Genomic DNA, 13,130 nt, shown 5'->3' on the forward strand with positions numbered 1-13,130 from the left:
GGGGGGGGGGTTGGCGCGGCGCTTGGTGGGGGGGCTCGGGGGGCGGCGCTTTTTTTTCCTTCTTGGGGCAGCAAAAAAGTTAGAGCTGGCCCTGATTCCTCCCAAAGGTGAACAGATAGAAGAGGTGATAAATGTGATGGGCTTAAAATCATGGTCCCGGTTTATGCTGCTGGCTCCGCCCCCAGCCTCAGCCCCCTTAGCCCTGTCTGCATCCCCGCCCTCACGGAGCCACCGTCCTGCTCCTGGCCCCAGCGCTGGAGGGCGTGGACTGGGGTAAGGGGGGCGCAGCACCCCCACTCTAAAGTATTCCAGAGCCACTGCACCTATGTGGGAAGATTGCAAAGGTATAAGTGAGTTAGTGCAGGACCGCACATATTTTTCAACCTCAGCGAGACCAGAGAGGCTAGGACTGTTGAAGGGAAGGTCGTGTTTAACCCCCCATTTGCTGGAGTCTCTTTCCCTGGAAATTCACGCTGCTACTCAGGAGCCCATGAGAAAAGTGTCTGAAATTGGGACTCTCCTGGGGAAAAGGGAAGGTTTACTGGGTCTGAGAAGGGTGCCTAGCCTGGAGGAGGGGAGCATGAGCCCAGGCAGAATGGTTTGAGCTGGCCGTTGCTGCTGCTCAGGAGTCCCCTTGTCCTGGGCCCCTGGGATCTCCGGGTGCAGGGGGGCTCTCTGTAACCTCTTCCTGCACCTTGGTGGCCCAGAGAGCCGCAGAGAGGAAAGGAAGCTGTGCCGCATGAGCTGGCCCAGGTGTGTGTGAAGAGGAGGTTGGGAATAGAGCTGGGGGAATAATTGATTTTTTTCTCTCTCTCTCTTCAGTTCAGTGGCAAAACAGAAACATCTGAAACACGTTTTGTGCTGGGTCACCCTGAAATGACCATTTGGCGTTGGTTCTTGCCAAAACAACAACAACAAAATGTTTTTAGTTGGAGTTGGGTTTTTAAAAAAAATCTTTTAAAGCTAATTCTAGCTAAATTCAAAACGAAAATAATGTTTCATTCTGTTTTTTGTTTTTGTTTGTTTTCATTCTCCTCTACCCTCACCCCTTTTTCCTTTTGGCTGAAATGTCTTGTCCTGAATTTGCAAACAGTTTCAGTTGAACCAAAATTGCATTTTTTTTTAAAAAAAATAATGTTGCCCAGCTATAGTTGGGAGCCTGCCTTTGTGTGTGAGGGCGAAGTGGACAGGCAGTTGTTGAAAATGTTTCTCTGTACATGGGGCAGGGGATGTATTTAACAGTCACTATAGGAATGTTCATTATTAGCGGTGTCCTTTGAAAAAGAAGTGAGATCCCACAGGCATTTTGTACACTTTCTCAGAAAATTGGTAGGACCACCGCTTGGTCTGAATTACTGATTCAGCATGCAGGAATGTGACCTTGTCAGGTCTTGAAACATTAAAAGCTGGCTCACAGCCAAACTGTTCATATTCTTTAGGAGCTCTCACTGCGCACCGACCACTTTTCCATTTTATAAGGGTAGCTATGTGATTTCATCGGCCACAATGGCCAGGCAAGTTATTTTCCAGAACACTTAAGGAACTGCCTGAAGAGCTCTCTGAGCCTTTAGCAATTATCTTTGCCAACTCATGGAGGATGGGAGCGATCCCAGAGGACTGGCAAAGGGAAAACATAGTACCTATCTGTCAAAAGGGGAATAAGTACAACTCAGGGAATTATAGACCAGTCAGCTTAACTCTGCTGCTTAGAAAGATAATGGAGCAAAGCAACTAGAAGAAAAGAAGGCGATAAAGACCAGTCAACATGGATTTGTCAAGAACAAATTATGTCAAACCAATCTAACATCCTTTGACAGGGTAACAAGCCTTGTGGGGAAGCAGAAGATGTGATATATCTTAGTAAGGCAGTTGATACTGCCTCATGTGACCTCCTGATAAGGAAACTAGTGAAATATAGCCTAGATGAACCTACTAGGAAATGGGTGTACAACTGGTTGGAAAAGCTGGAGAGTAATCATCAATGGTTCACAATCAAGCTGGAAGGGTATATGAAGTATCCGCTGGCAGGAATTTGTCCTGGGTCTGGTTCTATTCAATATCTTCATAAATGATTTAGATAATAGCATAGCGAATACATACATAAAGTTTGCACACTATACCAAGATGGGAGGAGTTGCAAGCGCTTTGGAGGACAGGATTACAGAGAAGGGCAACAAAAAGGATTGGGGTATAGAACAGCTTCCTTATGAGGAGAGATTAAAGACTGGACTTTTCAGCTTGGAAAAGAGACAAATAAGGGGGGATATCATAGAGATCTATAAAAATCGTGACTGGTGTGGAGAAAATGAATACGGAAATGTTATTTACTCCTTCACATAATACATGAACCAGGAGTCACCCAATGAAATTAATAGGAAGCAGGTTTAAAACAAACAAAAGGAAATACTTCTTCACACAATGCCCAGTCAATCTGTAGAACTTGTTGCCAGGGATGTTGTGAAGGCCAAACCTATAACAGGGTTCAAAAAAGAACTAGAGAAGTTCATGGAAGATAGGTCCATCAATGGATATTAGCCAAAACAGTCAGGGATGGAACACCCTGCTCCGAGTATCGCTAGCCTCTGTTGTCAGAAGCTTGGACAACAGGATCACTCGATGATTGAGTGTTCTATTCATTACCTCTGAAGCACCTGGCATTGGCCACTGTCAGAAGACAGGATACGGGGCTAGATGGGCCATTGGTCTGGCCCAGTATGGCTGTTTTATTTTCTTATGTAGGGTGATTGATAGTGTTCTCCTTAACTGCTGAGGACAGCACAAGAAGTAATGGACTTAAATTGTAGCAAGGGAGATTTAGGTTAAACATTATGAAAAACTTCCTAACTATTAAGTTAGCTAAGCACTGGAACAAATTACCTAGGAAGGTTGTGGAAGCTCCATCACTAGAGGTTTTTAAGAACAGGTTAGCCAAACACCTGTCAAGGCTGAGCTAGGTACTTAGTGTGATGTTGCACTCCATATGTTTTATGGAAATATGTTTATAAGTGTGAATATGATGTAACTAAAATATACTTCGTGCAAAAGGTCTCTTGTAAGGTATCAATACAAAGCTTATGATCTACTGAGTGTGGTCATCCTATTTGTTTGCATGTATTATTTCTATGTCTGGAGTTAGGAGAATAAGATATAAACATGTTAAGTGGAAGCCATTAAGGGTGCTTCAGAATCAATGAACTGTGAATGGGTTTGTTTACCTGCAAGCCTTCCTATGTACGGGTCTTCCAGCTACTAGGTAATGAAGAAGGAGGTCTTACAGTGACATGTGATCATGTCATCTGAACTGGAATCCATCTTAAACCTGGTGCTTTTCCATTTAAAAGGAAGGGTAGGAACCTAGAGAGAGACAAAGGATTCCCGCCTTGTGCCAAAGATATAAAAGGGGGTGGAACAGAACAAAGGGGGCTGTCAGTCATGAGAAATCCCCTAGTTACCACCTGAGCTGGAACTAACAAGACCTGTACCAGGGGAAAGGATTGGGCCCAGACTAGGAGGAAGTCTAGTCTGTGAAAGAAGCTTATTGGAACATCTCTAAGGGTGAGATTTACCTGTATTCAGTTTCTTAATGTCTTAGGCTTAGACTTGTGTGTTTTGTTTTATTTTGCTTGGTAACTTACTTTGTTCTGTCTGTTATTACTTGAAACCACTTAAATCCTACTTTTATACTTAATAAAATCAGTTTTGTTTATTAGTAAACCCAGAGTAAGTGATTAATACCTGGGGGAGCAAACAGCTGTGCATATCTCTCTATCAGTGTTATAGTGGGCAAACAATTTGAGTTTACCCTGTATACGTTTTATACAGAGTAAAACGGATTTATTTGAGGTTTGGATCCCATGGGGGTCTGGGTGCTGGAGATAGGTGACCTGCTGAGCAGCTTTTGGTTAAAGTCTGCAGCTTTGGGGGCATGGACCAGACCTGGGTCCGTGTTGCAGCAGGCTAGTGTGTCTGGCTCAACAAGGCAGGGTCCTGGAGTCCCAAGCTGGCAGTGGAAAACGGGCTCAGAGGTAATTCCAGCACGTCAGTGACAGCCTCAACAGAGTCTCTGTGACTGAACCCGTCACACTTAGTTCTGCCTCAGTGCAGGTGGCTGGACTAGTTGACCTATCTCAGTCACTTCCAGGCCTACATTTCTATGATTTGCCAATGGGCTATCTATATTGTCTGCATATGAGAAGAGGGGAACATGTGGCCTCTTGTTGGCTGTTTTTTCTGGCCAGAACCATTTTGGAGAAGTTAAAATAAATAACTTTGAGGATTTTCATAGACTTATATAATAACTTATTTTAATACTATATGTAGTTTAAAACCCTTTCTAAAAACCAAAGCTTTTATCTCAGGACCAAAAAGTTCCTTTTTGGTTTAAATTTGTGTCAAAGGAGGTTCTGAAAGAACATGTAATATTTTTGTAATTGTTGACGATGTTTCCTTTCACTGGATGTTAAGGTCTGAAATTTTGGGGGAGAAATCACCAACTTCAGTTGAGTGTTCTAAAGCCCTGCTGATTTTTAGCAGGGACACAGAAGGGTGAGAAAAGCTTCCAAAACTAGTATTTTTCACTCTTGTAAGACATGGTGTCAAGAGAAGCCTACTTAATGCAGTGTAATGTGGTAGCTGAGGCCTTGTCTACATGATAAAGTTAAACCAAATTTAGTTAAATTGGTGTAACTATTTGCACATAGGCTCCATAGGTGGGAGCCTATGTGCAAACGATCCAAAACATAAAAGGAAATATTTTCTGTGTGTAAGTTTTCATCTGCATAAAAGCAGGTGGGGCCAGGTGCAAGGGAAAACTAACTAGCATTTTAAAAAATCTGTTTCCATCTCCAAGCATCTGCCTCCAGAGCGCATCCCTGCACTCATGTACTGCTTGGGTTGCTGGGTTGTTCTCCATCACACTACATCTGCTGGGGTTGGCTGCGGACAGAAGATAAATAATGAGTAAGCTTAGGAGACATGATAGCTGGCATGGAGACATTTATAGTTATGCACGGTGCTGGAAATTCTTATTTACTTCAAGCCCCAGTTTGCCACAAGTTCCTGACTGGATTTACAGAACGTGTCTTCCTGTTCATCACCCTCACCTCCTCCCCCAGTGTCAATATCCTGAGGCCACCCAACTTCTCCTCTGACTCCTCTATTTACATCAACCTTTATACTCGTTCTGAAACTCCTCATGTCTTTGAGGGTGTCCTCTTAGATTCATTTAAACCCTAATAAAGGCTTCCCATAGGGCCATGCTAAGAAAAAAGAATGCAGCCCTAGCCCATTTTCAACTTACCACACACAAGCTGGGCCTGGGGTTGGGTTGCATCACAAAAACCCTCTGTTCTTTGTTGGGTCCTGGATGTTTTTCTACCCCCTTCAGTCAGACACAATTTTTTGATCATAGCTTTATGTTCCCTTTTAACAGCATAATGTGATCGTATCCAGGCTGCACTTCCCATGACCACGGCAGAGGCCACTGTCTGGTGCTATTTCATCACTATTAATTTCATGGGACAATATATTTTATACCTGATTATATAGTGATGGAGAGACCCTTTAAACATCTATTATTTTTGCACTCACATAACTTTAAAATAGCTCCTTTGGTAATTTTATGCCAAGTTTCAGCCCAGGTTAAACTTTTACAGCCAAGTTGTAAAGGATGCGACATGTGCTATAATATTGAATATATATTATGCATTAGAGGATGCTGAAAATGGAAATGTAGGGAAAGGACCCAGGAAGATGTTTAAATTTGAGGAAACATTTTTTCCTCTAAGAGTGTGGGATTTATTTACAGTACTGACACAGACCTAAATAACTGAGCACATTGAAACGCATTGTCTTATAAAATATACCAAAATTGGTGAAATCATGGAATTAGGCAATCAGTTTTTAAGAATGAGTAAAAAGCCCTTGAAAATGTAATCCCTAATAATGTAGTGCTTTGAAATGGTCAGCTATTGCAAACTCTACCCAAGAAATGGAAAAATGCTTATTCTACCAAAAGACTTTAATTCTAACACTTATACATAGTGTACTATTAAGTATTTATAGAAGCCCATTCCAAATAGGCTCCTGTGCTAGACAGTTTCTTTCTTCTCCTTGTTTATAACAAATGGCTACTATAAAAAAAAAGAGGGTAGAGGAAGAGAGAGAATGTGAGTTAGTGAGGCTAGGGCTTAGCTCAATCCGATACAGACATACAATTCTTAGTTACAGTAGAATAAATGAGGTTAATAATCATCGTAGTTGACATTTGCTCCATGCCTGAAGGTGTGTGGGTTTCGGGGCCCAATAGGTGCATCTTCATCAAAATGGTCCTGGTAGTAGCCTCCATAATATTCATTGCCACCACGTCCCAGGTTTGTCCAGTAGGAGACGTCGTCTTCAAATTTCTGCAAATAAAAGATGAGAACGAATCAATTTGTATTCTAAAGCCACAATCATTTTGTAAAAAAGGAAAACAATGTAATGGGTTCTTCTGGTTTATTTTAGGAATGTTAAGCCTTTGCTTATTTGAAAAAAGTAGGCTTTTAAAAAAAAATCATTTGGCCTTCCAAAATTAGTGCAGTAAACAGTCCACACAGTCATGGAAGTCTAGCTGTAGTACAACTGCTCTGTGCCAATTCAACCTCATCAAAAACATTCCAAGAAGCCAAGAATTTAACATCTATAGCTTTATTTTTTACCTCCTCTTTATGCTAGAGCTGGGACTGTGTGACTATAAATATGTCTATTCCCCACTTTCAGTGATCTCTCAGTTACAGCTTTGTGCAATATGCAGAGGAACTGGAACTCTCCGTTCCACTCTAACATTCCTACAAATTAACTATTTCTCTGGAAAGAAGGCTTGTCAAATGCCTTCAAATAGTACACACTTCTCTTTAAACTTTTTAATTAACTTAAAACTTAGCTATTTAGGCATCTAACGTCCATTGAGTTCTAAAGAATTTAGGTGCCCAAATACCTTTAGTGCTCATGCAAATTTGAAAGTTACAGCACTGATCAAAGCTGGATATACCGTAGGTATGTGATCTAAAAGCTCAACTGCCAATGGTCTAGCCGGTATTCAAATTTCTTGCCTCTTCTGAGACGAATGCCAATCATGCTAAACTATGAGTGGGTTTGTGATTTGTCCAAACACCCAAAGTAATAGACTGAGACCACAATGCTCATTTCAACACTGGTAACTTTGTTTGGTGTATGTCTCTCTCTCATCCACACACTTCCATATAAACCAGATGACAATTTCGTTAAATTGAAGCCCAACAGGATTCAAAATTTTGGAACATGTTTTCTTTATATCATTTTTTATGAACAGGGTTTTAAATCAAGCTATCAAAAATAACTACTGGGTTTGCATTTATACATCACAATTCTCTATTTTCAAAAGGTACGAGAGTGTCAAACTTGTGAAAAAAAGAAATAAGCCACTTTTTCATTGATATGTATTCTTAGTATCACTATATTTGCACACACACGGAAGTCCCCATTCCTACTGGCAAGACTAGTACTCACAGCTTCATCAAATCCCAAGTAGAGGAATTGCTGATACCACTGCTGCACATCGGGTTGAGTCCTGTCCCACAGTTGGCGCTTCTGGCGTTTCAGGCTGCTTAAGAACTCCTTGGCCGTATTTTCTTTTACTGACACCTCAGTCTTAGCTGGTGCAGGAGCTGAAATGAAGTCCCCAAATGACATGGCAGTAACTTTTTAATCAACCCAAAATGTATTAGCCTTGTTATGCCTTTAGCAATAAGTCACCACCTTCATGCTTGGCTTTACCATGCACGCAATAGTGACAACAGAGTAGTAATAATAAGACATAATCAAGTAAATAAAATAGACATTGTCAGTTTACTTCATTCTGGATTTTGTCTGTGTGTCTCCCTCAGCCCCTTTCCCCTACGTGCTGGATTTTCCATCAGCTATCCTTGCCCAGAAGGTATACTCTAAACAAGGAATGACGAAACTACTGCATACTATGAGTTGTGTTCCACTCTGAGGAGACATGCTGAAGCATCATAGCTCCATGTTGGTATAAGGGGGAGGGGAAACGAAGAGACATGCAAACAAAACACATTCTTGAACCAAGCCTTAAGGCACTAGGATAAACACCAACAACTCAAATTCATATTTTTTTCAATCTTAAATCAGTTGTGTGGTCATGTGAAAATAGTACTTTATATCTTGAGTTATATTACTTTTTAGTCCACTCATAGAAAGTGGGAGTTGGGCTGGATTTAATGGACAGCATAGTACAGTGCTTCCCAGACTGTGAGATGTGGCTACAAAGGGTTCAAGGTGAGCTATGAGTGTCTGGGAAATTTATAGCAATATGATTGTTCTTGTTTTTTTCTAATTAAGAAAAAAATCATGCGTCTTATCTATGGGTCTGCATCTTATCCTTCTGCTCGCTGGGGCTGAGAGTAGTGTGGCCAGGTGCCCAGTTTTCCACTGGAAAGTCTGGTTGAAAAGGTGATCTGACAGTGTTCGGTCAGATCTACTGACTGGACATCCAAAGTTTGGTTACTGGAGGCAGGGAGGCACCAGATCATCACCCGCTCCAACCCCTATTCAGCTGGAGCCGCCTCCTACCTTCATCAGGCAGCTGCAGCTCCCAGCTGCTCTGCAGGCGAGTCCCTCCTGACCAGGGGCTGGTGGGGGTGGGCAGGGAAAAGCAGCAAGCGACAGGGGCGAAGGGGAAGAGGAGAGGCAGGGAAGGGGTGGGGCCTCAGGGGGAGAGGTGGGGCAGGGGCGGGGCCTCAGGGGGAAGAGGTGGGACAGGGGAGGTTCTGGCACTCTTGCTGGAGGGTCCTGTTTTTAAATATTACCAAGTTGGCAACCCTAGCTGAGAGGCTCTCTATGCCTTCAGCTCCTGCAGAGTGATTTCTGGCTGGTGAAAGCATTCAGCAGGAAGTGTCACAGCTGAAAGCCCCCTGCTGGAGCAGAGGGCACAGAGAAGCTTCCAGTCCAGGCAGCACTAGAAGCTAGGGGAAGGGTGCTGAGGGAGCGACAGGGGCATCCAATCTTCATCCTAGAACAATTTTTACCGAGCCTGTGTGTAGTTAACATTCAGCTGAAGAAGATGATGGTTTTTAATAAAGTTAAACGGGAAAGGAAGAGGTGAGACAATACGGATAGTTATATGTTATATTTATATATATATATCATCAGATAGTTATATTATGTTTGGTTTTTCATGTTACTGCAGAAAGTTCACAGCCCCAATGTGCCATTTGTTTGCCAAGTGTTAGTAAATGAAAGTCTGAGGCCGGGGAAACTACAGAGACATATAGAAACCATACAGTCAAAATTCATAAGTAAGCTGTGATTTTTCCCTTCAGAAAAGGAAAAATTAAAGTGGCAAAAAAAAAAAAAAGTCTTGTCCAAAGCAGCAACTGTTTCTTTAAAGGCCTTAGAAGCAGCTTATGTTCGGGCCATACAAAGTGCAAAATGCAAATAAGCATGCACCATTGATAAGACCCGTCTAATTCCAGCAGCAATAGACTGGTGTGGAATTATGAAATAAAGAGCCATGGTACTGAAATCCATTCTTATGCCAAATAAAACTATCCGCTGATGCCTTGATGACCTTGCAGAAAATGTCCAGGACCAGTTGACAGAACAGGTTAAGCCGAGTCACAGACATAGCCAATATGGCTGAGCTTCTGTGTTATGTGAGATTTATCAAAGCAGGGACAACAGTTGAAGAATTTTTCTTTTGCAAAGAAATCCCAACCCACACAAGCGGTGAGGCAATTTGAAGTTTGTTCAGGAGGTTTTACCTTCGCGTTTTTGAAGCATCAGCTTAAGTTTATTCCCTCTTGAACCATCTAGGTGAATAAAAATAAAGATTAAGTACACTCTTTAGCTATACACCTTGAACAACAGGAAGTAAAACAGTAACTTGAAAAAAAAATACAAAAGACATAACTCCTGAATAGTGTTATAACAAAGCAAGTCCCCATTAGTATCTGTCCTAGCTCCAGGTCTGACACTCAAGTAAAACACATGCTCTGAGAAGACCTTCATGATTCTAACATCTTTTCACAAGGGTGCTCGACACTGAAACCTAATATGTCCTTATCTCATGCAACTGCTCTATTTTTTAGCAGATCAAGACTTCTTCCTGGTGTCAGTACCAGGATGTAACGTCCATGTTGCTGTGATCATCATGAGAAATTCTGTCACGGAATAAAAAGCATATTAGCAAGCAGACTTGGTACAATTTTCCTCTTAGCATTTCAGAACTGTAATCTTGCTAAAACAATTTCTCTGTAAGAATTGTATGCCTCTTAGTCAAAAATATCAGGTGTATTCACACACCAGCATATTTTAATATCCTGCCCTTTAATACCCAGTTGCTTTCACCACTGTTTTATAGCCTGCCCATAATGGTGTAATTGTTAGGGAAAACCTTCTCTGTTTAAAAGCAAAAAAGAAACAGGCTGCAGTATTTAATTTATGCAAATATGATTGTAATATTGGAAAATGTCAGTCTATGCACTAATTGGGTCATTTTTTCTAAGCATTTTTTTTTTAATTATATCTTATGGACTTGATCCTGCAGTCCCTGCTCAGTCAGAGTTCCCATTGACTGCAACGGGCTGGGTAAAAGCTGCAGAATTGGCCCTTTTATTTAGGAGAGTTGTCATCACTGAGCTGCCAGGCAGTATGTAAATATGACAACAAAATCCATTGACTAGTCTATTTTTCTCCACGTTTTAACTAAGACTTTTGAACTTTCCATAATCCAGTGGCAATTCAGCACAGCAAAACTCATCAAGCATTTGCACTGTTCATTTTTTATTACCTAGCTTGGCATTACAAAGAGAACATTTAGCAAGCTTATGGGTCTGAGTAATTTTACATGTTTCCTTCAGCACATCTGATTCTCAGCTTGCATAACTGGAATGCCCAGCTCCCAAACTTGTTAATTTTAAATAAGATGATTGGAGATTTTTTTCCTAACAGACCCAGTCTTGATCCTTGAACCTTTAGATTCCTTTAGCACAGTAAAAGCTGTGTGATCCAGCACTTTACCAAAGCTCTAGAAAATGGCCTTTCTGATATCTCCCAATACAAATTAAAAGTCCGGTTGGCACTGGGGTGGCAGGCTCCCTACCTGGCTCCGTTGGCTCCTCAGAAGAAGCAACATGTCCCTGTTGCTCCTAGGCAGAGGAATGGCCACGGGGGCTCCATTTGCTACCCCCGCCCCACCCTGCCCCGAACGCTGGCTCCGCAGCTCCCATTGGTCAGGAATCATGGCCAATGGGAGCTATGGGGCGGCGCCTGCAGGTGGAGGTAACATGCAGAGCCACCTGGCTGCCCCTCCACCTAGGAGCAGCAGGGATATGTTGCCGCCTGCGGGGAGTCACCCAAGGTGAGTGCCGCCTGGATCTGGCACCCCAAAACCCCTCCTGTGCCCCAACCTCCTACCCCGAGCCACCTTCCACACGTAAACCTCCTCCCACACCCAAACTCACTCCCTCCATTGGTAAGTATAACTCTGAGTTAACCGGAATTTTTTACTAACCGGCACCCCCCGTTCCCCCAACATGCCGGATAACAAAGCTTTTACTGTACAACTTTGCTAAAATGAATAATGGCCTTGTCAGCTAACATATCTCACTGAACATAAGGACAATTTTTTTATAGAAAATAAAAGTCTTAGAGCAAATGGTTGTACCAATAAATAAGTGTGGGTGGAACCAGATTTTTTTTTCAAAGTGAAAGAGAAAAAAAATTATGGTACTCTCTCATTTTTAATTCTCCTTTTAGTTTCAGTTACAGCAGAGCTCTTCTAGATTTCATCATTTTTTTAGTGCTGAGTATTGCAAAATGAGAGGAATTTTCCCCTGGGTCAGATTGTCAGAGACCCTGGGGGGTTTTCGTCTTCCTCTGCAGCATGAGGTACGGGTCACTTTCAGGTTTAAACTAGTGTAAATAGTGGATTCTCTGTAACTTGAAATCTTTAAACCATGATTTGAGGACTTCAGTTACTCAGCCAGAGGTTAGGGGTCTATTACAGGAGTGGGGGGGCGAGGTTCTCTGGCCTGCCATGTGCAGGAGGTCAGACATGATGATCATGATGGTCCCTTCTGGTCTTAAAGTCTCTGAGTCTATAAAGTGTGTGTTATCTATAAAACCATTCACTTCCCCGTGGGCCCTGGGCAACTGGAATGAGACCTTTCACAATTATTCTTTCCCACTGAGATGGTAACTGAGAGGTGGGCTTGGTCCATGCTTGCTGGATCATGAACTCCCCCAAAGTTTGAGGTCAGGATCCAGTGCAGGCCTCTGTGTGTGACACTGCAATACACAAAGGGAATCCTTTAGCCCCAGAGAGAGGCTTTAATTATATTCAAATTAGTGGAGTTACTGGGTCTCCCTCTAGCTCCCTTCCCCACTGAGCAGCCTTTCTCTGGGCACGGGCGCCCATTGCTGGGTGTCTGGGGATCTTCCCAACATCCCCACCCACCTCCCTCTCCCCTTGGTTCCCATCTGCATGGCACAGAGTGTTCCTTACAGCACCTGGTGTGCCGCATACTCACCGGGAGCCAGGCAGACGAGCAGGAGCAGTGCTAGAGCAGCCAGGGGCACCACCCCCCGGCAGGCCGATAGCACCATCTTGGCAGGTGGCAGCTGGAGAGGGGGGCAGCGCAGCTCTTCCACCTACAGGGAATGGATGGGAGGGGGCTCAGGAGACAGCACGGACAGGGCTGGTCTGGACCCCAGGCCATATCCCCCGACAGCGGTTCAGTCAGCGCCTCTCCCCGGCACAGCGCCCCCGCCAGGACATGGGCCAAGGGGCACCACTGGCAGTGGCTCCTGCACAGCCCAGGGTCACCGATCAGCTGGGATATGCGCAGCGCAGCGCAGCACAGCATCCCTGAGGCAATGGCCCTGCTCCAAGCATCCTCTCACCCTGCCAGGGGCCATGGTCCTGATCCCTCACACCACACCTGGGGCAATGTGTCCCTCACCCTGCACCCAGGGGCAATGGTCCCAACCGCTCACCCTGCCCCCAGGGGCAATTGTTCCATGCCCCTCACTCTGCCCTCAGGGCCGGCTCTAACTTTTTTGCTGTCCCAAGCAGCAAAAAAAAGCACCGCCCC

General features: G+C 43.5%; 1 protein-coding gene across 2 annotated transcripts in view; it reads right to left on the reverse strand.

Annotated features, from left to right (window-relative positions):
• Nucleotides 1-5,965: 5,965 nt before the first annotated feature.
• The window catches only part of ECRG4 (ECRG4 augurin precursor), a 26,518-nt gene continuing 19,353 nt past the window's right edge, over nt 5,966-13,130 (reverse strand). The window contains exons 2-5 of one of the 2 annotated variants that reach the window (XM_024215286.3): nt 12,567-12,687; nt 9,798-9,845; nt 7,528-7,685; nt 5,966-6,404 (exon numbers count right to left, since the gene is read on the reverse strand). In XM_024215286.3, coding sequence (XP_024071054.2) covers nt 6,243-6,404; nt 7,528-7,685; nt 9,798-9,845; nt 12,567-12,642 — 444 coding nt within the window. In that variant the 5' untranslated portion in view covers nt 12,643-12,687 and the 3' untranslated portion in view covers nt 5,966-6,242. The remainder of the gene's footprint in view (nt 6,405-7,527; nt 7,686-9,797; nt 9,846-12,566; nt 12,688-13,130) is intronic. The other variant, XM_024215285.3, reaches the window with a different exon arrangement.

This window comes from Terrapene carolina, unplaced genomic scaffold, assembly GCF_002925995.2.
Source record: "Terrapene carolina triunguis isolate 2854851 unplaced genomic scaffold, T_m_triunguis-2.0 Scaffold21, whole genome shotgun sequence".
Taxonomy (NCBI): domain Eukaryota; kingdom Metazoa; phylum Chordata; order Testudines; family Emydidae; genus Terrapene; species Terrapene triunguis.